The 26,993-nt window shown below is 36.1% G+C and overlaps 1 protein-coding gene across 4 annotated transcripts in view; it reads left to right on the forward strand.

Moving 5' to 3' along the window:
- The window catches only part of BRD1 (bromodomain containing 1), a 60,498-nt gene that overhangs the window by 24,905 nt on the left and 8,600 nt on the right, over positions 1-26,993 (forward strand). The window contains exons 5-10 of one of the 4 annotated variants that reach the window (XM_082280566.1): positions 3,389-3,517; positions 4,470-4,782; positions 5,549-5,809; positions 9,018-9,506; positions 24,507-24,642; positions 25,823-25,950. In XM_082280566.1, coding sequence (XP_082136692.1) covers positions 3,389-3,517; positions 4,470-4,782; positions 5,549-5,809; positions 9,018-9,506; positions 24,507-24,642; positions 25,823-25,950 — 1,456 coding nt within the window. Of the gene's footprint in view, positions 1-3,388; positions 3,518-4,469; positions 4,783-5,548; positions 5,810-9,017; positions 9,507-19,263; positions 19,467-24,506; positions 24,643-25,822; positions 25,951-26,993 lie in introns of those variants that run through there. The other 3 variants (XM_082280567.1, XM_082280568.1, XM_082280569.1) reach the window with 3 other exon arrangements.

The following is a 26,993-nucleotide window of genomic DNA, read 5'->3' on the forward strand; positions in this document are numbered from 1 at the left end:
CGCCCTCACTTTAAAAAAATTATTCCTTATATGTAGTCTGAATCTACCCTCTTTTAGTTTAAAACTATTACTCCTTGTCCTGTCACTACAGGCCTTACTAATCAGTTTGTCCCCATCTGTCTTATAAACCCCCTTTAACTACTGAGAAGCTGCAATAAAGTCTCCTTTGGGCTTTCTCTTCTCCAGGCTGAACAACCCCATTTCTCTCAGCCTTTCTTCAGAAGAGAGCTCCAGTCCTCTGATCATATTTGTGGCCCTCCTCTGGATTCACTCCAACAGCTTTATGCCCTTATGTTGGGGGCTGCAGAGCTGGATGCAGCAGTCCAGGTGGGGTCAAACGAGGGCAGAATAGAAGGACAGAATCACCTCCCTTGACCTGCTGGGCACACTTCTTTTGATATAGCCCTGGATACCTTTGACTTTCTGGGCTGCAGGCGCACACTGCTGGCTCATATTGAGGATTTCATCCACCGTTGCTCTCAAGTTCTTGACAGGGCTGGATCTGTTCATTCCCCAGTCGGGATTGATACTTGGGGTTGCCACAACCCAGGTGCAGGAGGACCTGGAACTCGACAGTGTTGACCCCCATGAGATTCCCATGGGGCCCACTTCTTGAGCTTGTTCAGGTCCATCTGGATGGCATCCTGTCCTTCAGATGTGTCAACTGCACAATTCAGCTTGGTGTCATCTGCAGATTTGTTGGGGGTGCACTTGATCCTGTGGTCTTAAACACTTCTGGTTCCAGTACAGACCCCTGAGGGACACCAGTCATTACTGATCTCCATCCTAAGTCTGAGCTGTTGATCACTGCTCTCTGGATGCAGCCATCCAGCCAATTCCTTACCTATGGAACAGTCCACCCATTGAATCTTCATCAGTTTCAGTTTAGAGAATCTTCATCTCTCTTCAGTTTAGAGAGAAGGATGTTGTTGGGGACCATGTGAGAGGCCTTAGAGAAGTCCAGATAGATGACAACCATAGCTCTTCCATTGTCTGCTGATAGAGTTACCCCATCATAGAAAGCCACTAGGTTGGTTAGGCAGGACTTGCCCTTGGTAAAGTTGTGCAGGTTGTCTCAAATCATCTCCTTGTCCCCCACATGGAAGCTTTGCATAGCTTCTAGGAGGGTCTGTTCCATGATGTTTGCAGGAGCAGATGTGAGGTTGACAGGTTGGTAGTTCCCACGGTCATCCTTTTAGCCTTTTGAAAAGTGGGTGCAATGTTTCTCTTTTTCCAGTCACCTGGGTCTTCACTTCATTGCCATGACTTTGCAAGTATCACGCAGGGTGGCTTGGCTACCAGACAGCATCCCTCTAGTCTTTCCAGAGTACCTGTCCCTGCTTTCACTGCCTGTGCACTTCTTGCCTGTTAGTTTGATCAGTCAAGTTTCAACTTATCCCTGCCAGTCTCTTGCCTTACTTTCCTGATTTCTTAAACCTAGGTATCAAGAGCTTTTGTGTTTTATTTAAGACACATTCAAGATCTGCTGCCAGCTCTGTTTTGCTCCTTTCTCTCTGAGGGCAGTCTCCCATGGCATCCTATGGCCAAATGCCTTGTACAGCTGGAAGTTTGCTTTCCTAAAATTAAGGATGCTAATTTTACTCTTCACCTGACCCGTATCTCTGAGGAGTATGAACTCCATCCATGTGTGATAACTGCAGCCCTGGCTGCCTCCAGTCCTGACGTCTCAGATTAGCTCACTTGCATTGGTGACCACCAGATCCTCTATCACATTCCATCTGGTAGGGCTGTCTATTACTTGCCATGCAAAATTATCTGTATAATGCATTCCTACAGCTTGTCATGCTACTTTTCCAGATGTCAGAGTGGTTGAAATCCCCAGTAGGACAATAGCCTGTGAAAGTAATGCCTGCTGTAGCTGGAGCAAGAAGGCTTTGTCAGTAGGCTCCCCTAGATCTGAAATAAATGCCAACAATATAGTTCCCTCACTCACCTCAGTGTTTAGGCTTTCAACCTGCTCATGGCTTTTTTTGAGACAGCTCTTCACAATATATTAGTTTCTCAATGTAAAGGGCAACCCCGCTACTCCTTTCTCCCCTCTTTGCCCTTCTGACCAGCTTGTAGCCATCCATAGTCACACTCTAGTCATGGTATTCATCCCACCAAATTTCAGTAATGGAAATTAGGGCAGAGCTCTTGAGCAGCACTGTGACCTCTAGCTCCTTCCGTTTGTTGCACATGCTGTGTGCATTGGTATAGAGAAATTATTTAACAAGACATTCTGTTAGACTTGGAAAAACGATTGGTTTCTGAAGAACTGTAGAAGATTTGATCTATTCAGGTTTTCCCAATACAGATCCATGTACTTTATCCTTCTGTCCCAAAAAAAAAAAAAAAAAAGAAGCTGTATCTGAAGTCCTACGACATTCTACAGTTAACACTGCCAGGAGAAGAGATTTGAAGAAATGGTAATGCAGAAAGATAAACTTTTATATGAAACTGTGAAAGCAAAATGTTTGCACTTAGGAGTTTTTAATGGTCCTTATTTATGAAAACACCATTTTGTTTTGACTTTCGCAAACTGTGAACATTCATTTCAAGCTTATAAAATTTGTCATTCTGGAGGGTTTTCTGGAATTCTATGCATCATTCATGTTCATTCACATATTGCTTGCTATACACATGTATTATTATTTATATGCATGTATTTTCTGTATGTGTGTTTGCTTATACTTCATTGACTTTTTATATGTATATACACACAGCTTTAGTTTTTCATTAATTTACTTTTGTCATAGCAAGACTGTTGCATTACTGATGACTCTTTAGATGGCCTGAAAATTAAGCTACAGAGGAATTGAAATAGTGTCAAAAATAATGAAAATTCTGAAGGACGTTCAACTATTTGAAGATGTTGATTCTGTTTTTTGAAATTATTTTCTTGGAATTTATGTAGAACATTGTCTTTCCAATTACTCTTTGTTTTGGTCCTATGTAGCCTGTAAATCAGATTCTCTTTTTAAACTTTGAACTTAGCAGTATAACTGAAATTTAATTTGAAACATGTTACTTTTAAATTCTTACTATTTTCACATTGTTGGTGAATTGTGAAGCTGTTATTTTGTAACATCTTTTCAAAAAAAATACATGTAAAAGTGTAACAGAATTCTTACCTATAAAATACAAATTTGAGTTCTGGGAAGCTGGAGTTGTAGGAATGAGAATGATTTTTTTCTTATAAAATCATTAGCTGAAAACCTATGTCAGACAAATGCCAGCTGATGATACTGAAAGTAGTACTGAACTAATTTATTTAAATGTATTTATATTTTATTTCTTATCTAAAATACTATACTATTGCTGCAAAACAACTTTAATACAGATTGTTAATGAAAAATGCTCAATTGGATAACTGTTACTTCTTTAGGTCAAGATTGAGCAGGTTACTATGGAACTTCAGCTTATTCCATTCACTGTCCTTCTGCGATCGGTTCTGGATCAGCTGCAGGAAAAGGATTCTGCTCGAATATTTGCTCAGCCAGTGAACCTTAAAGAGGTACGTTTGCAGCTGTGTTTCCTGGTGTTTATGTATGGCTTGGTGGCACTTAAGTACAAGAAATGAGTCATTACATGCAGAGTTAGAAACAGTGTTACCTTTTAATCTTTATTCTGATAATTAACATTATGAGTTACAGTTTACTGCTGTGAAAGCCTTTGCATGTTTACATACCATAATAGTTTCTGGGAAATACTTCTATGGAATGTTTGGTACATATTGATATTTTTCAACAAGATGATTTTGGTAAAGCAAATTTGAAGGGTATCAAAAATTGAAATGCAGATACTATGTTCGTGCTTGAAGGTGAAACTAGACAGACTTAGCTATACGTGCGTGTGTGTGTGTGTGTGCATATACTGCATGCACATCTGTTTATTATACATAGAATCATTAAGATTGAAAAAGATCTCCAAGATCATCAAGTCCAGTCTTCAACCTAATACCACTATGCCAACTAAACCATATCACAAAGTGCCACATCCATTTGTTTTGAACACTTCATGAATGGCAACTCCACCACTTCCTGGGGAGCCTGTTCAATTCTTAACCACCCTCTTTCAGTGTAGAAATTTTTCCTGATATTCAACCTGAACTGCTCCTGGCACAACTTGAGGCCATGTCCCCTTGTCCTGTCACTAGTTGCCTGGAAGTAGGAGTACACAAAACCACAGAACTAAAAAAAAAAAAAAAAAAAAAAAAAAAAAAAGTAGTTTCAGCATCTCTCAGTAGAGCTCCAACTTGTTATCCAAGATGCAGAATATTGTAATATGTAAACTTCTGTTGGCCGGCAAATGTTTGCAACATCAAGGTGTGCAATTCTAAGTTACATTTTGAATTTCTTGTATTGAGGTGTTACAAAATACATTTAAGTGGATCAGTTAGTAACTAATGCTGCTTTGGCTGTAACAAGACAGTTTTACCCATTTGTGTTTTAAATATTTATTCAAAGGTTCCAGACTATTTGGATCATATTAAACATCCTATGGATTTCTCTACCATGCGAAAACGGTTAGAAGCTCAAGGCTATAAAAACCTCGCTGAGTTTGAAGAAGACTTCAATCTTATCATAGATAACTGTATGAAATACAATGCAAAAGATACAATATTTTATAGAGCTGCAGTGCGGTTACGAGATCAAGGAGGTGTAGTTCTCAGGCAAGCCAGGCGAGATGCTGAAGGAATTGGCTATAACAATGAAACTGGAATGCACTTACCAGAAAGGCCTAAACTTGAGTCACCCCAGCCTTTCTCCTGGGAAGATGGTAAGATGTTTTTCGATTATTTTTGGAAGTTGCATTTTTCATTGTGCACAGAGCGTATGTTCCATACAGATGTTTAGGATTGTTGCTGTTCAGTTTGCTAACTAGATTCCCCATCCCCCATTAAAAACACTGCTTGAAAGATTATGGTGTTTCTGTTCTACCAGATCTGTCGTTAGACATCAGTGCCATCTGGATTCTGATTTTGGCACAGTCAGAGCCTAATGTAACAACTTACACAGAAAAGGTTTTTAAGTTGATTGCTTTCTTTCACATGATGTAAGACATGGAAAATGACTACCAGTGTTCATAAAGCTCAGTATATTTTTAAATAACCTACTGTATTAAAAAATTCAGCACGTTTGTAATGCTAGGAATTAAAATTTATTCTTTTGACATACACGTGAGTTTTCTAAGGTTAGGCAGTGGAGGAGAATCATTAACACATTTCTTTTATAACTGTAATTTTGTCCTTTTCTTTAGCAAGAAGGAATTAATCTATTAGAGTTGGAATGATTAATTATGTCTTCCTTCTGACTTTTTACTTCTTTGCTCTACTATGTAATTTTTTTGAGCAAAATACTGGTTAAGAAAAATAGTAAATATATAGTAGGAAATATTTCAACATTTCTGACTAATCTAAACAGGTTTTTGACAGTATTTTTTTATTTTCGCATGTGATTTTTTTTTCCTCCTCTTGGTATTATTATTCTGAGAAATATTCTGGGAAATGCTAACATGTTTTCAATTGTACGTGTTTTGACTTCAGTGGATAGGTTACTGAATCCTGCAAACAGAGCACATATGTCCTTGGAAGAACAGCTGAGAGAGCTGCTAGAAAAACTTGATCTCACCTGTGCAATGAAATCCAGTGGGTCAAGGAGCAAAAGAGCAAAGCTGTTAAAGAAAGAAATCAGCGTTATTCGCAACAAACTAAGTCAGCAACACAACCAGGCTCCCCAAATAGAATCAGGTATTGGAAGTTTCGAAGAAGAAAGTGCAGCATTAGAACAAGACGGAGAAGAAGAAGGTAAGATTGTAAACCATGTTTAAATGAGTACTGTTCTGAACCATTTCAGTCAGGTGCTGTAATGTGAATAATAATAGGAATTAAAGAGTTTGATAAATTAATATTCGTTATGTTTAAAATAATGATTTTAAAACTAAAATATTAGTTTTGAAATATGCAAATAGCTGCTTAATCACAACAAATATTTTAAGAGTAGAATGATCTTCTTAAAAAAACCTCCGTCCATTATTTTTCATGGTAGCAAGGCTTTAAAAACTTAAGTGTTACAAAGTGAAAGTGGAAACAATCTTATAGGAAAAGCAGTTGGAAATGGCTGAGTGGAAAATTTCTTTGTACTTTTGGAAATACACTTAAATGTCGAAATATGTATTAGGGATCATGTGAGCCTTGGTCAATGGTAATGAGGACTCTGGCTGTTGTACTGTGTTTTTAGCCTTTTTTATTCTCTGCTCTAGACTCTGGGGAGGAGGATGGGTAGGTTTTGGGGTTGTTTATTTATTTATTTATTTATTTATTTTAAATAAAGCTAACTATTGATAAGACCTAACGAATTTCATGTAGAATCAAGTCAGCTGTATCTACCCAGCTCTTCCCCTTTTTCTTCTCTTCCTCCTCAAAACATTTGTCTCAGAACTGCATCTCCTCTTGGCTAATTGCCATTGATTTCAGTGAGAGCAGTGTGCTAGGACTAACTTCGTATTTCATATTTGAATATCATATTTGCATTTTTAACTTTTAAATGAGTTTTGGAGGTTTTTATTGCTCATTTTTAAATGATGCAAAAAAAATCTGTCACTCAAATAAGAATTCTGTTGACTTTGTTTCATGATTAGCTCTAAGAAACTAAACTTTTTCTTTAGGACAGTTAGAGATGGGTTTCATTTTTGAATAAGTGCATTGAATAGGAGGAGGAAAGAGCTCAAGGGAAAGTGGAAGCACGGTAATAAATAAAATGGTCTCTCTCTTGCAGCTTGATGCTCTCAAAATTTTTGGAAGGTGAAGTCAATAAAATGATTGTCCTTAACTGCCATTCAAACAGCAACTTAGTGTTTAATTGCAAACATAGAACTTGCTGGAGATTTGAGCATTGTTAGAGAAAGCATACATGAATCAGCACATTATCTTGTTATGAGGCTTTTAAGTGTTCTCAAAATGTTTAATGGATTGGGTTTTTTTAATTTGGGTGTTGTTTTTAATTTTCAAGTGATGATGGTATTAAAATAGTCCTTTAGGAATGTGAGTTTTGGCAGTGAATGAATCCACAACTTATTTGTAGCTTAACCTTTTTATGCCACAGCCTTTCACTTCAGCTATTTTTTGTGAAAAAAATAGTCCAAAGTGAGCAGTAGCTGTTTTCTTATATTTACAGTATATTACAGCTTTTTAAATAAAACGTAATGAAAGACATGATCCAGGGCTGATTGGTATTGTTGTTACGGTTCTGATCTAGTGAAGAGTAATAATAATTAGTTCAAATTTCAGTTCTCAAATGGAAGGTACATAGACGAGTAAAGAAAACAAATTGCCCAAAAAAAGATAAGAAAAGTATTAGAATCCTGTGCCCAGGATCTCTACAGGAGGTGACTTTGGTAGAGCTGTGAACTACCCCTCCTGGCAAGTCAGTTTCCAGTCTCGGATCATCTGAAAAATATGGTACCAGAATAACCCCATGAAATTTAGGTTTTATTTCTAAATAATTCTCAAGTGGTTTTATGTTCTTAAATATTTTTTTGAATATTTTCTAATTACTTGTAAGAAAATCAGAATTTGTTCACAAAGAAAGTCACCTTGGAGATTCTAAACTATAGCATTTTTTGATTGCTGGTAGTTTAAATGTGCTTATCTGACTGTACATTTCATTCTTCTGTTTTCCTGAAATATTAGTTACCAATTCTAATACCTGCGTGCCTTCAAATGATGTGAGCAAAGTCCCACTGTATTGTAAAAATAGGTATTTTTAACATGAACTATGCTATTATTTGATTAAACCTTAAACAACAGGGTAGAGATTTTTCTGCGCTTAGAAGTCATTGATTTCCAAGTGAACATTGCTGGGCCAAAACCAAACAACAGACGGCAAATAGAGAACTTTAAATGCTTGGGGATTTTATGCCTTTCTTCAGGTGGCATAGAAAATTTAACTAAGTTTAAATATTTTATGTGATAACATAAATAGTACATTGGTATTATACAGTTACTCTAGAATAAGTATTGTCTTCTATTTTGGAAGCTAGAAGGGTTTTAACATCTTTTTGAGTTGATAATTATGGGTTAGGACATCCTTCTGTTCGTATCAGGGTATGCTGCAATGGTAGAATGTTTATTTTCTTTCCAATTACTTGCAATGAAAAACTGAAACTACTTTTATACACCCACTGTCATATCTCTATTGTCTTTTCCCAGCATGGATTTAGGGAAACTCAGTGGGACATGGTCATATTAAAAAAAATTAAAATATGGGGCAGGGGGAAGGGGCCTGGAGAGAAACGTTAGAGGGTGGTTTTTCTGATTTCTCCTATCAAGTCTGCATTGTGAAGTGTGTTACTTGTCAACTAGTGGCTAATCAAGATGCAAGGTTTTGGGGGTGTTGGGTTTTTCTCCCCCATTTTTTATTACTTTTTCCTTTTGGTAGATAAAACTTCTGGTCACAACTGTAAAATAGCTTTACAAATCATACCCTTGTGTAGATTTTGTAACACATTTTAGTTCACTGAAGTAGAATAGGTTACAAAATTTTTATTTTTTTTTACTGGTTATCTGATAAAATTTTTCATAGGCAGATAAGGTGAATATTGATAAGGTGAAATAGATTAAAATGTATATTATCAAAAATTTTACTTGAATGGCAGTATAATTGCATTTAACAGATAATGATCCACCACCCCAACTTCTAATGAAAAAATAAGTTTTGTAGTTTTTAGTTAATGAAACTAACATAACTGCATGAGAGGAAAAAAGTACTTATCCAGGTATAAATTGTTAACACCAACTATAAACATCTTCTTCTCTACCCCTGTTACATTCCCAGTATAAAAGTAGGAACTACTAACTAGGACAGATTGTTGCTAGACAAGTTTTGTTTTTAAAATGTTATGCTTTGTTTCCAGACAACAATTTATTTGGTGGGCTGCACATTTATAGTGAGTTTTATAATAGACTTTATAACTACAGGTTTTCAAAAATCACACTCTATTTATAATTTTTTCAGGAGATAAATCTCCCCCTAAACTTGAACCATCAGATGCATTACCTCTTCCTTCAAACTTGGAGACTAATTCAGAACCACCAACCCTCAAACCAGTAGAACTCAATCCAGAGCAGAGTAAGCTTTACAAAAGAGTAAAATTTGATAATGAATTATATAGCACTTCCATTCAGAAAGAAATAAATGGACACACTCCAGAACATTTACTTGACAGTAATCTCAATGAGTCGACTGTTTCTGCTGTAGCTGAGTCATCAACTGATGTAAACAGACGTACATCCATTCTCTTCTGCAAATCGAAAAGTATAAGCCCCCAAAAGTCTGCAAAGAACACTGAAACCCAGCCAACTTCTCCACAGCTAGGGACCAAAACCTTTTTGTCTGTAGTCCTTCCAAGGTTGGAGACACTTCTGCACCCAAGGAAAAGATCAAGGAGTGCATGTGGAGATTCTGAGGTTGATGATGAGTCCCCTGTAAAGCGCTTGGATACAGGTAAATGTTTACAAAACTTATTTGAATGGATGCATCTGGAAAGTTAATATACCTGTTAATTTTTACGTACGTGTGGTTGTTGATCTTCGGATTTTAGGACTTGAAACAGGCTGTCCTCACAGTTGAGTAGTTATAGTTGAGAAAATGGTTACTCATTTTTGTGTTGGCCCTTGACAGTAACACCTACTGAACCAAGTTTGGGTTCTTTGGTTTCATGATGCAGTTTTTAAGATTACACATACGGGTGCGTGATTTTTTTTTTTCTTTAGTTGAAACCTGTAGGAAAGATTAATCAGCTGCTTTTTTTCCTGTTAAATTCCATGGAAACTTGACATATGGTGCCAAAAAGAGAAGGCTTGTAAGCAGGAGCATGAAAAATACTTGTGCCATGTATGATTTCATTTTGCCAAGTGTTACTCCAAGCATATTTTAACATTATGAAACTGATGACTGTGTATGAGGCACTTTATATATCTATGTATTTTATGGAAGTGTTAAAATCCCAAAGTAAAATGACACTTCATATGTTTTTTTTTTTCTTTAGTCTATTCACTTTAAGTGAAGTTGAAGGATCTGAGTGGAAGATTATGCTCTTAAAGAGACTTCTCTAAAGGATATTTTAAAGAAAATGTTATCTTGATACATTAGTGCAGAACAGCTCAAGACATTAATCACATCTTTTACTTAGCACACCTTAGTTCTACTAATTTGAGAAGTTTGTATAAAACCTTTGAGGAATAAAAGGAGCATAAGGAAATTACTAGGATATCTCCCTAATGTCATCTGTGGCTATTGCTATGGATGAAATAAATACTCTTTCATTGTCATGTTGGGAACCCTTAGCAGGTATGAAAACAGCGTGTGGGGAGTTGTCTTTGAATGAAAGAGATAGGAGTTTAACATTGTGTGAAGATGTGCTGCAAAAGCTGGGGAAGGAGAGGGGCTTATATCTGGAGGGAAAAGGGGAGCATTGTCGATTTTTATGTTGTTTCTTTTTTGTTTGTTTGGTGGGAATTTTTTTGTTTTGAATTGTGGGATTTTTTGGGGTGTGGGGTGGTGCTTTTTTTTTTAGTTAGTTGGTTAGCTGGGGTTTTTTGAATGATCAGGTGGAGACACTAATGATTCTAATGCTGGAATCATGGCATGAGAAGATGTTATGTAAGATTTAGTGGAGGGAAGTCTCTTTCATTTGTATTTTTGGGGTTCTGTTTGGTTTTCTTCTTTGGAAAGCCTCAAATTCCATTTCTTTTCCTGACACCTTGGAAAGAGCATGCAGATCTGGTCTGGTACTTTGGTTCAGAAGTAAGAGCCAAGTGAAGGTAGTGTGATTATAGAAATGAGTTAATGTTTATTAATAATATAAAAAGCTTTGGTTTCCAAATATCCTAATTTGCCAGTTTATAATCTAGATAATTTCATTACGTACCTGTATATAGATTGCATTTTATCACACACAGTGAATCACTTTGTGCTAGATTACACCAGGAATTAGTACTAATTCCTTGAAATTTTTATATTGAACATTGTGAATTTTTTCTTTGGGGGAAAGAAAAGGTTTTCATTTTGTAAGAAAGCTAACTTAATTCTTAAAGGGGAAAAAAAAGGCAGCAACAAAACCAAAACCCACCAGATTTCTGAATATGTTTAAATTCAGCTATTTTGCTTCTTTTTCTCTTGGAGTTAGGTGTATGTGGAGCAAATATGCTTTTGATTAGCTTCAAAACAAACAACCCAGTTCCAGGAATAAAATCCAGAAGCTCTGAGATTTTTCTGTTGTTATTTTAAAACTAAATTATGTAGTCTCTTCCTGAAGCTAGTAAAGATATAAACAGAATTAAATCTATGTAGAACAAATACTTAGGGGGCATTCATAGTTAGAATTTCTACTTGTTCAAGAAGAATGAATTGAAACAATTTAGCCAGTTAATATTCACCTGAAAATGTTCTAGTTATTCTTTAATAGCATCTTGTTTTTAAACATATATGGTTCATACAGGTGTGGCAGCTTATCAGATCTTATTCCTTTTATTAGGTTTCCTGTTTGCAACCAAACATTTTGCTTTCACAAAGGAAATTTTATTCATGTTATTTATCATGTTATTTTCAAATTTGTGTCTCCATACTAATTCAAGCAATTTGCAGTTGGCAGCTATCTTGAGCTACAGTTCAGCAGGAAACTAGCACAAATGTCAGATACTTACCAAAATTTAAAAACAGTTAAGATTTTTTGTGTATGCAGCTGATGTTGATTCATGCAGATGTCTGTATTATGATAAAAATGCATCAGATCATGTATACAGTAATACATTCTTTCTATTTGTTTATTTTTTACAAAATTTAATCTCATGCTGTAGGTAAAAATGTTTTTATTCAGTAGAATCCAGCAGAGCTTTTTCCAAAGCCACCCAATCATAGGAAAAGGCATGCCACAGGCTTCTTATGTGCGTTGACACGAGTTAGCAGCTTTGTGGGAAGTCCCTGCAGTTGAAAATGAACTACTGTTGCACAGTTTTTTGAATGGTGTGAATGTTAATATCCTTAATTTTACTGGATATAGAAAAAGTCATTAAAAAGAACTTTGCTTAATATGCAAAGCATTGAAATTTCAAGTGGTCGAGAACAGCACTGTCACATCTTCTTTTCCTTCTTACCTACTCATAGCCAGTGTGAGGGTTTTTGACATTATTTAAGGATGTCTTGTCTTTTCTGTCCTGTACTGTACAATCTCTTCAGTGTTTGCTCCTTTCTTGTCACTCCTGTATTCTTACATGATGAAGTTCAAAGGAAGACTCTAAAGTTTATTTAGTTGAGTAAAACCATACCTACTATGTTGTTTCACTACTATTATAGAGTGCTTTTATTGTGCTCTTTTGACTTACATTTGGGGTTGGCGTTTTTGCCAGTTATTTTCAAGGACACACACAGGATCCACTGACACACTCCTTTGTAAGTGTGGTGTCCCATATGTTGTTGGTTTTCATACACAAGATTACTGAAATGCCAGCTCTTTTTCAGTCATATTGAACAATATGACTTAACCTTCAAAGAGGACTGAAAACAGTTCCTTTCAATACTCTGACCTTTTATATTTGAATGTTTAAAATACATGAAGCAGTAGTGTAGTGTAATCTTAAATTTAAATTTTCTAGTGCTCTGCTAGGGAATTATCACAGAGCACATCTGTCTTCGTAGTTGCTTTGTGGAAGCTGACAGCTACATAGTGGAAACGTGTTTAAAAATTTCCCATACATACTTGATGTATTTTGGGTTTGCTTCACATGGTATCTAGCAACAATTTCAAAAAAAAAAATTGTTGGTTTTACTTAGGAAATTTTGGTGACATCAGAGATTGATGTGTGATTCTTGAAGGTTGGGCATGTCAAGTCAACTGTGACCAAGTTCAATGACCTTTTCTAAATAGCCATTGTATACTTAAATCGTTTTTGTCAGGGAAATAGTTGGTGCAGTTATTACATCAGAGAAAAATGAAACTGATTAATGAATAGAAGACAGATTTACTGGCCATTAAAAAATCTGCCTGTATCAGTTATGTAAGATAGCAGATGGAACAAAGTATTGTTTTAAGAAACCTTTTTTAACATTGTAAAATGCTAGATTATGATCAGATGAAATTTGCATGTGTATTTGGTGTTATCAATCATCTCTAAGCTTTCGTAAATTTAGGTTAATAATTCAGAGTTAACTGTTATAATAATAACTGTTTTAATTAGAAACTAAGTATTTAAAATACACTATCCTAAAACAACCACTGTAACTTATCACAGAATCAGGATTTCAAATAGTGATTATTATCATGCAGTATGTTGTGTTTCTATTATTTCTTGGCCAAATAGCAGTAATAGAAGATTTCAGTGAAGTTTGTAATTTACTTCATATTCTTGCTTCCAGCTATACAGATTTTCTCAAGGTACTGAAGCAGATGTAAATAAATATCTAGAATATGGATCACTGAAACAGAATACTTCACACAGTGAAAAGCATAGAGTGGGGGAATTTATCATTTCTTAATATATACTTCACATACAGTTATCAGTATACAACAAAGATTCCTTATTAAGTCTATTAGTAAATGTTGGGCTGACTTTGTTTCTGCTTGACTACTACAAAATGATGGCACTTAAGAACTGCCTGCAAATAACCTGAATATGAATTCTATTTGCATTTGATAGAATTTAATGATATGATGTAATGTAGTGATGACCACTATTACTTAATTTGATATAAGAGTAGAGATTATGCCTGGAGTGAAATGGAACACAGTTTATTTTTTTAATTCTTGAGTACTTGATTTCTAATAAATCTTTGCCTCTCTGGAACACAGCCCAATTTGGCTAAAAGTCAGGCTTTATGTGCACAGCATTCAGTTACCATTCACTAAATGGAGGAAGTGAAACTAAACCATGCACATCTAAGAAATTTACGTCCTTGAAATAAATTAAAAAACTAAAATCAAGGTTCCTCAGCCAAAAAACCCAAACAAATTGGTATAGTTGCTCTTCTGGTTAGCCTAGACAGGAATGATAGTACATGTGCATGTTTATCTATCTATCTATCATCTCTATTCATGAGTCAAGTGCAGCAATTTCACTCGATCTATTGACAGATCCACAGTCCTGATTTGTTGTCTTTAAGTGCATAGTGATTGTTTCATGTGAAGTCTGATGTGAAATTTAGTTATTTGAGCACTTAGTGATGTCTAAGAACCTTAGCTGCCTGACTTCAGGAGGTTTGAAAACATAAAATATTTTAAGGTGCATTTGCAAGCAAACAAAGTATTAGAGATTGGGAAGGCCTAAAAGGAATTATTCCCAGGATTGTTAAATTTGTCAGTGTTGAGATATGGGAACTACAGGAGTCTGACTGCTGAGTTGGCAGGATGAGTTTGATTGATTGGTTTTCTAACGGGTTGATAGGCCACTGGGAAACGTAGGACCATTTGCTCAGAAAATAAAGCAAATTAAAGAGAGAAATTAGGAGGAAAAAAAAAAGAACCCTGCTGCATTTCTTCATTTGTTTTTTACTCACTCAAAGTTTGGACAGGAGTTCTGGCACCCTTAGGAAAATTTCTGCCAATTGAATTTCTGGGAACATTTTGGGAGATAGGGGAGGGTTTTTGTAACACACGTCGAATAAAATAAGTGCATGAGGCAGAAAGAAGGGGTAGGAAACTATTTATGCCAATCAAAACTCACAATGACTTTTAAGAAAATAAATGTTCCTTTTGGTTTTATTTCATATAAATAATCGTAGTGTTAACTTCCTGACTGTGAAAAATCCTTTTCTTATTTCTTGATTTATATTACTAAAACAGAGGGAGTTTGAGCAACATAGTTGAGAATGGTGGGGATTGATGAACACTTGGATAAATGGCAAGTTTGTGCTTTTTTCAAGGCTTGTGACATGTACGCATGTGTAAGGTACATTATACACTAGTATTCTCGAAATTTTTCTTGGGTCTTAAACATCTTAATTTCTTTGAAAGTGTTGTCTTTTGGGGTATTTTTAAGATATTAATTATTAACACCCAACTTAAAGTTCTTGGACATCACTAACCCAGTTAACTTAATTATTAACCCAACAATTGCTGTGTTTTCTAAGATGATTATAACCAAATCTTCTACAATAAATATTTATAGAAGCCCCTCTGTTTTTCTTGATGCTGTAGGAATTGTGGAGCATTTTGCTGTGTTTGGGTATTGCCTTTTTTTTTTTTTTTTTTAATACTTAGCTCATTTCTTGGCCCAGGTTTGGCTTTCTAAAAAATTAAATGTCATAGTCCCCTATGTGCTTCATCTGTGACATTTAAGACTATTTTTTTCTGTGTGGTGCAGATGGTAAACAGAACTGTGGGGTTTATTGAAGATATTTAAAAAGCTAGTGAATTTGGAGATTCACACATGCTTTTTATAAGTGTGTTCTTAATTTATTTAAGAAGACACTTGCCATGGTGTTGGGGCTGAGTATAGATGATCTACCTTCAAATTCACAGGCTTAGATATCGTGAAGTCCCCTTGTACCAGACACAGAAGGTACCAAAGTGGATCAAGTCAGCTGACTGTTTGGAACATCGTAGAATAGTTTGGGTTGGAAGGGGCCTTCAAAGGTTATCTAGTCCAAACCCCACATACTGACCTACAGGTCTGATTTAAGAGGTGGACAATAGAAAAGGTTAATGCAGTGACTCCAACAGTAGTGTCAGGCACTGAACCTGGCAGGTGAAAGTACCAGTCACTTAAGGCCCATTCTGCTGTGAGTGGAGAGAGTGGTACAGGTTACACAGTATGGTTGAGTGCAAATTAATGTCTCTCAGAGAAGGTTTGTGTGTGGATTTGTGGTTTGTGGGGTTTTTTTCTTTTCCCCTTTTCCACTCAGTGAGAAGAGATTAGATTATGTATTTGCATGCACAAAGGATGTCCTCCATGAAGGGTAATTATGGTATCATGTACTCGTTCACTGTATCATAGACGCAGTCTAGTATTTTGGGATGGTTTCAATTGAATAGCTCTCTTCTATGTTTCCCATTGTAGTACCCAGATGTAGGTCCTTTGGCATGCACAGGGGAAGTGTGCACATTAAGAAGCTATCCCATACAAAGAAACGTGTAGTACTCAAGAATGGGTAAAATTGAAGCAAAGTTGCTTTTTCTTGTTGCTACCAAAACAGCAGTCATTGGTCATGCTGTCACTTTGACAGGCCATGCTATCCTAATGTGGTAATGCTCCCACTTTGATTTTGTTTTCTCTTCTCCTTCCTTTTATTTTTATTTCCTTCCTTGACTTTTCCTTTTTCCCTTCCCTCCAAAGTTGTAATAATGCTCAGAAATTACTTCCTAACACCATGTCACTGGAAAAAAGTGGAGAGAAAAGCAGATGCTGAGAACTAACCTTCATCTGATATGCATGGCTAACTCCTGAGTTCTCTAAAAAAATTCTGTGTTGACGATAAAAGTACTTTAGGTCTGAGGGGAAAAAAGCAACTACAGATTCATCTGAGTAGACACAGATATGAACATGCAAGTCAGCCTTATTTTAACTCATTTGTTCAGTGTTGCCTAAAAATAGCAAAGCTGAGCTGGTATTTAATAGCTCTTGATTATTTTCTCTTGACGATGCTTCAAGCACTGTCAGGTTAACTGCATGAGCAGTGAAACATCTCATTTGGTCTTTGCAGCTCCTGTTGATGAAGCCAGGAAGACAATCTTAGGATAGGAAGCACTGTTAATTTTTGCTAGGCTGGAATAATTTTTTAGTATGATGTTTCAGTCTCAAAGGTTTCAGGTCATGCACTTCCTCAAGTATGCTGCAGGCTATCATAGAAGGAGGCTGTAAAGCACTGGATCTTTTATACTGAATCACATGAAGTTTTAATCTCCCTGCATGAGGTACCTCTCAAGGTAAAAAAGGCCTGGAAAATTAGGGCTGGGAATACAGCTGTGTAACTTACTGAAGTAATTCAAAGATTTGCAGTTTACTGTGGTGTCCTGTGTGTTATCTCAGGAGTGGCAGATCTCTGCCTTGATCTTTCTTTCAAGTAGCAACTTCAGTTTTGTTTTCTGATCCCTGTCCTAGAAAGAGGTACAAATTAAGGACCAGTTTTCCTAAATAGCTGTAGAAGGCAAATAAATGCTAAATTACTTATTTTTAATAGAACAGGATTGCTGGAGCTGCTTACGTATGAGAGCTCTGGAGTTCTCTGTCCATGTGTTTTCTTTTCTTTGGATACCATATCCAAAAGTTGTGTTTTCAGAATTACAGGGAAACTCTTACTTTAAATGAAGAAAAAAAAAGTGTTGATAAAAGTTCTGTATAAAATCCTGTAGATACTAATTTGCAAAAGTTAGTTCCATTTAGGAACAGCTTGATTCAGGAATGAAATAGCCTCGCTTTGTACGTGTAGGTCCGTCCTGCTGGGCTACTCTGAAAGACTGCTAGGCACTAGAATTTTCATTTCAGTATGTTGATAAATAATTATCATGCTTTTTCATTATATAAGTTCAGAATTAAAATCATCTTAATTAATTGAAGTATTTAAGAAATCTCTAAAGTTTTTTTTCATTTATATCAGGATTTTGTAGGCGAGAAAGTAAAAATCTTCAAATGGAAAATGTGTAAAAAAATTTGTTCCTTTCTAAGGAATCTTTACTGTTTGGAAAAAAGATTCTGATCTTAAATCCTCTTAAGTAGTTTTTGCCAAGGTAACTAGAAGTAAATGGTCCTAAATATTACTATATTTCTGTAGTAATTTCTTGGATCCTGAATGACATACCATTGGTCTGTATGTGATTCAGGCATTTAAAGCTTGTATTTTACGATCATCTCTGTGTGTTTCACGTGTCATAAATTACATAAACCAAAGCTGATTCAAGAATTCAGTTTGTAAAGTTAGTTTTGAATTTTTCAGATTTTGTGTATGCACTTTTTAATGACATTTTCTACTCTACTGCTTCATCAGTCTGTACCAGTGGAACAGCTGATACTGTCTTAGGAGAAGTCGTAACTTTTTTTTTTTTTGAGAAATGTTTCTGCTTGTATGCTCTTTTTTCATTTCAGAGTTTTCTGGAGTGTTTTCAAACTCCTCCACTAAGGTTGCCTCCCACTTGCATATTTTAAAATGCCTTGAACAATCATCGTACAGTATAGAGATCCTGTTGTAGTGCAGAGCAACATACAATCCTTCTCTTATGGAAGCTGTAGTTACTAAATGTTGGTTAGTTTTCCTTTCTGTTGTGCAAATCAGATTTTGCTCTTGTAGCAGAGTCTCATCTGATTAGCCAGAGACGCATCTTAATTCTCGGATTTGAAGAAAATTAGTAGTTACAAGATGAATTCTTTGGCATTCTTTTGGAACCCATCAAGTAGGCTACTCATTGAGTCACCAAACTGTATTTGTTCTGTGTCACTTAAACCTTTAAAGGTTAAAATTTTCTGGTTAGGATCTTCAAAGGTGCCGCTGTTTGGTGTGTAGGTGCCACATCATGGGCTCATACTGAGCTGTCTTTGCTATCTTTAGCCATGTCCAAGTTTTAAGCAAGTTTTAAAAGCTTTATTTCAAAGGGGATTCTTCACACCAGGCTTTGTAGTCTTTGGGTAACTGGCTTCCATTTCGTCTGCATACTGAAGACTGTTTTAAGCACTGGAAACTTTGATGTGCTCTGATATTCATCTGTGTATTCGGAAAAGAAGAATTGTGTTTAATACACCTACTGCACTCCAGAATTTACTGTTTGAAGTAACATTTAAAGGGTTACTCTTAGGGTCACTCTTAAAAAAAGACTTAGTAGATACCTTCCTATTTCTGCAGTCTGCCCATTTTCAAGTTTCACATTTTTAAGAATACAGTAACTTTTGATGATTTATTGCCTTAAAGTATTCCTTTATCCTGTGTGTGCATACCTGTATCTATAAATTCCCCTAAATCAGTGACATCCCCTTTCTTACTCTTACTGGAGGTATTTTTAGATATGTTTCTAAACTGTGTTCTTGATGCATATCATGCACGTGGGGTTGTATTCTGTGCTCTCAATGACTTTCAGTATTTTCTTTTTCAAGAAAAAGGCCTGAAGCAAAGTGAAATTTATTTAGATTGTCCATTTAGAAACCTTAGTTATTAGTGATAGAATATGTGGGACACTTCTGTCATTCTCACTGTCTCTGGACGCTGCTGTAAGGATGGCTTATTTATTTGAAAGCTCTGTTTCCTTTCAGAGAGACTTAATGGCTTTTTCACTGTCTTCCAGGTTCTCATATTAACTAATATCATGCTGGGTATTTATCTCTTTGGATCCTAATTATTTTCTATTATCCTCAACATGGAATGGAATTCAATTAAATGATCATTTTGGAACGCAGAAAGACAATTACATTTGAAGTAATTAATTTGGATCATGTTGGAGACACCAGCCATCCTTAAAACAAAAAACAAATAGAAATGAACACTCTTGGAGGAAGTCTTTGACATATATGAAAATATGCTCTTCATTCAATATATTGCCCCATTTCCGTAAGTTACAAAGTTGTACGTGTTGTAGTATATGTGACACAGATTGGTCGCAGAGTTTTACCAGTCCCAGCATTCTTATTCCCAGAACATGTTCTGTGAGAGCAGATTAGTTAAAAATGCTACATCTCCATCCTTTTCCCTTCCCCCCTCCCCCAAAAAAGTCTCATCTTCCTTGGAGAAATGAGACCTACCAAGAAAAAGATGTATATATATTTTAATGAAGAGTAACGTCACTGGTTCTGGGTAAGTGCCCAAGTCGCGACTGAAAATGAGACTAAATAGTATTATATAAGTGCACTATGTGCAGTCACTTTTTGAATGCTCCCAGTTTTTTTAGCTCCCGGGTTGAATCTCAGCCCTTCAGGTCTAGTTTTAGCAGAGCACTTCATCTTACATTTGGATGTGCTTGGTTTTGCATCAAGCTATTCATAGTACAGTTTTAAGTGCTTTAGAGTAATTTTGCATGAGTTCTGCTTCTTTCTTTTTGTTTCAGCAGAACTGTAAGATGTGATTACAGTCTGAAATGCACAGTTCTGTATTCTGGGGCAGCATTTTTTACATTCATGGACATGCTGTGCTGCTTTTCAGACTATACTGAGCTTTGTTCCTCTACCTTTTTTCCAAACTTCTGCTCTCTTTTGGTAATTACCTGTTCCTCCTTCCATTAATTTGCTATGGGCAACAAGATTCTAACTTGCTTGATGCAGGTAGTCAATGAAAGTTTTAATTGCAGCTTAAGAACAAATTGGCAGTGTTGAGAAAAAGTTAAAACTTTGCCTGATAAATAAAATTTTCAGTGCAGTGAGAGACCTGTGGAAAAGTATCAGGCTGAACATCTTTGCCTTACTTTTTTTTCTTCTTAGTTAGCATTTCTTTATTTTCAAAATGGTTGTGTTGTATGCTATGATTGAAAAGCAGTAAATTTTCCATGTAATTTGAAGTTGAGCTGAAGATTAGAAATGGCAGTAACCCTGCATTTAAGATTGATAGCAGACTTTGTTGAGAATTCCCTTTTTAAGAGAAAAAGGTTAAGTTCTGCCTCTTGAGAGTGGACTGCTTTTTTGAAGAAACTCAAGAACAGAGGGGAAAAGTGAAAGAAATGAACCACTAATGAAAGGCTTTAAGTTTGATCTTTAGGACTTTTGGCAGGAAGGGGAGGGTTGTCATTCAGTGGTGTTGGTGAGGCAGTATGTGTAAGATCAGTACCTGACATAAAAGTTTCACTCCTGACTGTAGAGAAAGCTCATTTGATCTAACAAAATAATGAGCTTTTGGAAAGTTGCAAGCAGGATGAGTTACGTCTCTCACGGATGTTCTTTATTTGACCTTCTTAGTTACATCTACTGATGCAATGAAATGCAAGTTCCTCAATGCAAATGGAGATCTTTAATTTCACTTATTCTAGCAGCTACAGGACATTGTGTGTTTCACGATTCATGGTAGAAAATAGTTTTGTAATGATAGAACAGAAACCAAATTCTGTAGTATATGCAATTTCTTTTTTTTGCGTATCAGTGCTACTGCCATAAAGCACTTAGATTTTATTGCCTAGGTTTTTTCTGGTAAGTTACAAGGTCACTTGAAAACTGCTGCATCTATGACTAGATATGAGTGTGTTTTGTTTAAACTAAGCATTGAGGTTTTCCTTTCTTAAAATAATGCCTATTCCCTATAACTTCTGAAATGTGAATTGTATAAAGTTGAGTGTCATGGATTGTGTAAGCTCCTGTCATTTGGGGCTTGATGGTCAGGAAAACTACTGCTGATAGCTTGCAAGTTCTTTGTTTTTCATACTTCCACAAGCAAGAGAGAAATATGTCTAAAGGAAGCTCTAAATTCTTTTGCATGTTAGTATTCCTAATTTGTCAAAATTGTTTTGGGGTTTTTTCCCACTTACTGTAGTTTAACCCCAGCTGACAACCAAGTACCACCCAGCCACCCCCTCACTTTCCCGCTCCTCCCTCCCCGCAGTAGGATGAGGATGAGAATCAAAAAAGGTGCAACCTGTGGGTTGAGATAAGAACAGTTTAATAATTGAAACAAAGTAAAATATAATAGTCATAATAATAGGAAAAAGAGGAATAAAACGCAAGAGAAACAAGTGATGCACAATATTGTTGCTTTGCACCCACTGACCAATGCCCAGCCCCATCCCCCAGCAGTGATCAGCGCCTCCCAGCCAACTGCCTTCAGTTTATCTATGGGGCGTGGCACTCCATGGTACAGAATATCCTTTTGGCCAGTTTGGATCAGCTGTCCTGGCCGTGCTCCCTCCTAGCTTCTTGTGCAGCTGCTCACTGGCAGAGCATGAGACACTGAAAAGTCCTTGACTTACTGTCTGCACAGTCATCAACTCAAACATTAGTGTGTTATCAACATTATACTAAATCAAAATACAGCACTGTACCAGCTACTTGGAACAAAATTTGCTCTATCTCAGTAGAAACCAGAACACCACTGTTAGTAACCAATTCTACAGATTGATAAAACATTGTTACTGTAATTGTAAGTGAATTAAATGAGTCATTAAACTCTCAAGTTATATTTAAACTAGAATAAAGCTGGACTGCCACTGCACAGAGCTGTCTCCATTGCTGTAGTTGCATGTTTCTGTTGTATCCCTTGTTTCTTAGCATCAGCAATCAGGCGATCACATGGTTGCTTTGTCCAGTGCATTGCTGAAAACTGGCTCCTTACCATGACCACATATTTCTTGGTACTGACATGGTGACAATGAGAAGACATCATTGCCAGGGACTGAGAGTGCCAAAATGTCCATTTTGGTGACAGCACAGTCATAAACTGATGGAAGTAATAAAAATATGAAGCCCTTTTCCCCTGGGTGTGCATATATGTACAAAACCAGTGTATGCAGAGATAAGTACCCAAGTCACATTTGGCTCATACATGGTTAAATGTTTTTACACATGCTCTTATAATACAGGTACTTCTTTCCACTTTCACAGTCCATTGGGAAACCTGAACCTGTGGTCTTGTTCTGGCAGCAATCATTACTTGATCTGTCTTTCTGTTTAAAATTCAGTCTGTGATCTGACTTGTTTCTGCTGAGGGCTGATTCACATTAGCTAGATGCCTGAGCGATAACTTGAGTAATGTGTCTCCGGCTTGTGGCAAGATAAAAACAAAACAGTTTATACACCTCACTTGAAAGATAAGTCTGACAGGATATAAAAAATAGTTTTTGCAGAGGCCTAGGAGATGTCCTTTGCAGAATGTTTTTTTCAGCTTTTCATTTCAAATGCCAAGTGAAGTGTACTGTGATAACTTAAATTCCCCTGTATACTTTCTCGTAAAGCATGCTCTGTTTCAGCACAGTCTAGGACCCAGCTCCTCCTTAATCTGCAGATATTTTTATCAACATGCTGAGAATGACAATATTAATCAATAGCACTGTTCAATAGCTTGGTGCTGACAATGCTACCTTTATCATTTTTCTTCTGTAGGAAATCAAAGACAAATATAGGAGTTAAAAAGCAAACACTCATGAATATTTACAGTGTCAACTAAATGACAATGAAAGAGAATGCTTATATGTAAATCTTTCAGAACATTGAGTAAATTCTCCTTTTTCTCTTCAAAATCTAAATTGTTTTGATACTCCAAATGGAAGGTCTCCTGGGGTGGAGGGAAAAATCCCATAAGTCACTGTATGGAAATGCTTGACAAATTACTGGATTGTACAAAGTAACTTGTTTAGCTCAAGTTCCTTAGTTGTCAGCCTTCTTGGCAGAGGTCTTCATAGCAAACAGACTGGAAGAATTAAACTTAATAAAAGGAGTTCTGCCATGGTTGTTTTATACTACACTGCTCTGTGGAGGGGCATGTGAAGTTACATAGTTACATAACCTAGTTTGACTGTGTCTGAATGTACAATGATCATGATGGCCTTCAAGTCTCTGGTAGTGGTAGGATGGCTGAGATGGGTAGCTTTTCCTTGTGTTGTGAGCGGCATGCTCAGAATAGAATTTGTATTAAAATTTTGTTCTCTTTGTAGCCTACAGTTTGCGGTAGCTGACTGCAGGCTGGTACCATTGCCTTCAGTGAGTGCATTTCTGATAGTATTGTAGGGTCTCTGTTGGGTTCTTTCCTTGTTAGTCCTAATGTCCACACCCCCCCCCACACTCCCACACACCCTGGAAAGTCTTCAGAATGCTATCTTAAAACTCTTCATTTGTCTCTTTAATCAAGTACAGAAATGGTTTAATAAGGACAATACTGTTTGTATAGCAAACCCAGAGCAGGATTTGCAACAGCCAATCAAATAAGTAGCTTGTAATAAAAAAGCCTTTTTACTGTTTTCATTACAATTGTGGAATTAAAATGTAACTTTCTTCGATGTATATAAACTTGTGTTACAAAACAGTATTAAAAACAGTAACATGTATATTATTGATTACTGGTGACAGAAAACAGTCATCATCATGTCAATCAGTCTGAATGCACTAAAATAGAAGGACTACCAGGAAGAACTCTATAGTGTCACAAAGAAATCCATACCAATCTTACTTCCAGTGTTTGAAAAGGATTTTAATGATTACAGCTTTGCATTCACATGAGTCTTTTGTTACCTTGGTAATCTGCCTGATTTGTAACTTTTTATTTTCTTGGGGTTTTTTTCTACTCAGCCTCTGCAGGCTGATTATTTTAATAGTTGGAAACATTACATGCAAAAACTGATTTATACTCCATTTGGAATTTTGCATGTTACAACCCCTGCTTTCATTTTTTTGTACCTTACCTAAATGTTCATCCTCTCTTTAAAATCTGGACAACAGGAACTTTCTATTTATAATACTTTTTTGAAATGAAATATTTTGTTAATATTCATGTTCTTTTTCATCACACTAAAATACTTGAAGACCAAAACAATAATGATACATTGTGTGAATACAAAAAGTTGTTAATGAAAATGGTGTGGTTTCCAGTTTGATGCCGTGTATTTTTTGTGTTATGCTGCAGGTCTATCAAATGGTTTTGGAGATGAAAGTAAAGAGAGAGCATTAGATGATACTCCAGGAAGAAAAGTTGAACCTCGTCGTCGCTGTGCATCAGAATCTAGTATTTCATCTAGTAACAGTCTCTTGTGTAACTCAAGGTAAAACTGTAAATCTGAAATACAAATTTGAGACTGCATATATCAGTTTTCTATACTGCTTGTGACGCACATTGAAGGATTGCATAAATTTTGGAAAAAAGTGTGTATTTTAATTTTCTCATTTATGTCAGATCTGAGATACCTTTCAGGATTGCTGGCATTCTTCTGTTGAATTCAGATTATTGTATATCCAGGCAGTTACACTTTCAAACTGACTGTTCTTCTCTTGCTCTGTAAAGATACAGATATGTTTGTGCATATAGTATCTTGGTTTAATTACCTTCCTAATCTGGAACACTAAAAATGTGTGTGTTTATTTTTGTGAGGGCGAGAGAGAAGCAACTTAAAAAGCAGAGTCTTGTATACAGAAAAGGTAGTAGTTCAATGGGTTTGGAACTGTAGGTTGTCAGTCTATGGATTGGTGTCTAGGTCCTACAGTGATGATAGTAACTGTGTACCAGCTATTGACTTTCTCTCCATGGAGTCTGTTGTTAAAGGTAGGACCATCAGAATGAACACCTCTGCCACCTTTGATAAGTATGTCTCCATCACCAATGGTGTATCTTCTGAAAGAACACTGATCTCTGGGTAAAAGGTAGCTGTCTCCAGTCCTGGGCTAGGATGAGGCATACAGGAGAGTATAGGATGAATCTGTTAACAAAAAAAAAAGAGGACTTTATTCATGTGTTCACGTTAAGGGAATGGTGTTAATGTACTCATGTCAAACAGGCTTTCAGAAACAAAGAGATTTAATATTGCATCAGTTTTAAATGTGATATTCTAAATCAAATTGTTAATGCAATTGTTGTTCAGATTCTATGATTTCTTGAAGAAAAGTGTGCAGACAACTAAGTTCCCATTTTGAGTATAGTCATTTCACAATTGAAAGACTGGAATTTGTAGTAAAAAATTAAAGAGAGAATAGTTGTGTTTTCTATGTAGTATTAGTGTTGGAGCAGTGGAACTGTCTTCTGCTGATAACCAGGCAATTCTGTGCATGAAAATAATCAGGGGTTTGGCTTTTATGTTGTTGTTTGTATTCATTACACAAAATAGTTTTAGAGTTTGCTCTACTGATTTTACTCTATACTGATGAAATTTACATTCTTGTCCAAAGTTTTGATTTATAGTGAACAATGTAAATTATCAAGTAATGGTTTTAATATTAATACTTTCGTAGTTTCAGTCTACCGAAGTGTGGTAAAGGTAAACCTGCCCTCATACGGAGACACACACTGGAAGACCGAAGTGAATTGATATCATGCATTGAAAATGGAAACTATGCCAAAGCAGCAAGAATTGCAGCTGGTAACTATAAATAATTGTATTCTTAATAGTATTGTATAACTATAATTTTGTCCATTTATTTGACAGGTTCTAACATTCTTATTTTAACTGCTTAAATACATTAAGCGTTCTGAAGTTGTTGATATCCTTTGAGAAACTACTGGATTCTGCTTTTGATGATTTAAAGACTTTTAAAAGAATAGTATCTGACTCGGATTTCGTCCTAGCTTGACGAAATAAAGATGTTTTGAAAGAAAAAGAGAAAATAAGTTTTCTTTTACAGATCTTGTAAAAGAAAATTAGTAGTCATATGTGCTAGACTAGTAACCCCCTTACTCCCATGTGGAATGAATTCTGACTAGGAAGAATTCCGAGGCTCTTATTTGTATATACACCTGTGAAGTCTCTGAGTCTGGCTGCATGCATCCTGTCAGCTTGTGTATGACTTTTTATTCAGGATTAAAATACCATTTTCTTTGTGGCTGAGAATAGTATAGGTTTCTTTCTTGATAGCTGCCCTGAACAAGAGGACTTGTACTGTTTTTATGTACCAGATACAGTTCTATGTACATATTTTTAGAAACAGTCTGTAAAGGAAGGATGCTTTAATTGAAACCCTCATGGCTCTTTCTAACTGGCATGTGAATACTTTACAAACTGTTATTAACAGAGCTGAGAAATAGAACTTACTGTGCAGAATGATTGAACTAATTTTTTTTATGTGATCACTTTAAACACTTTTTGCTTGCTATTTCTACTTTTAAAATGTCTTAAACCACTTCTTTCCCCTAGTATGTTTTTGTAATGTTGAGATAGAACCTTTTATTATAAATAAGCAGTGCCCATTTGAAATGGGAGTGGACTGAGAATAATTGAGGAGTTAAGTTGTATTTTGGCAAGCAGTGAGCTACTTCTATCAAGTATTGCCTTACTGCTGAGAGAAAGTGCAGCTGCAGCCCCTGAACTGTATTTTGGTACCACATTTCCTCATACAAGAAATGCTGCCTCACCTTTACCAAATATGAACTCGGATAACTTTTCCCCCTTCAATCACCACCCGCAGT

The sequence above is a fragment of the Coloeus monedula genome (genome assembly GCF_965178545.1).
Source record: "Coloeus monedula genome assembly, chromosome: 4".
Lineage (NCBI taxonomy): Eukaryota > Metazoa > Chordata > Aves > Passeriformes > Corvidae > Coloeus > Coloeus monedula.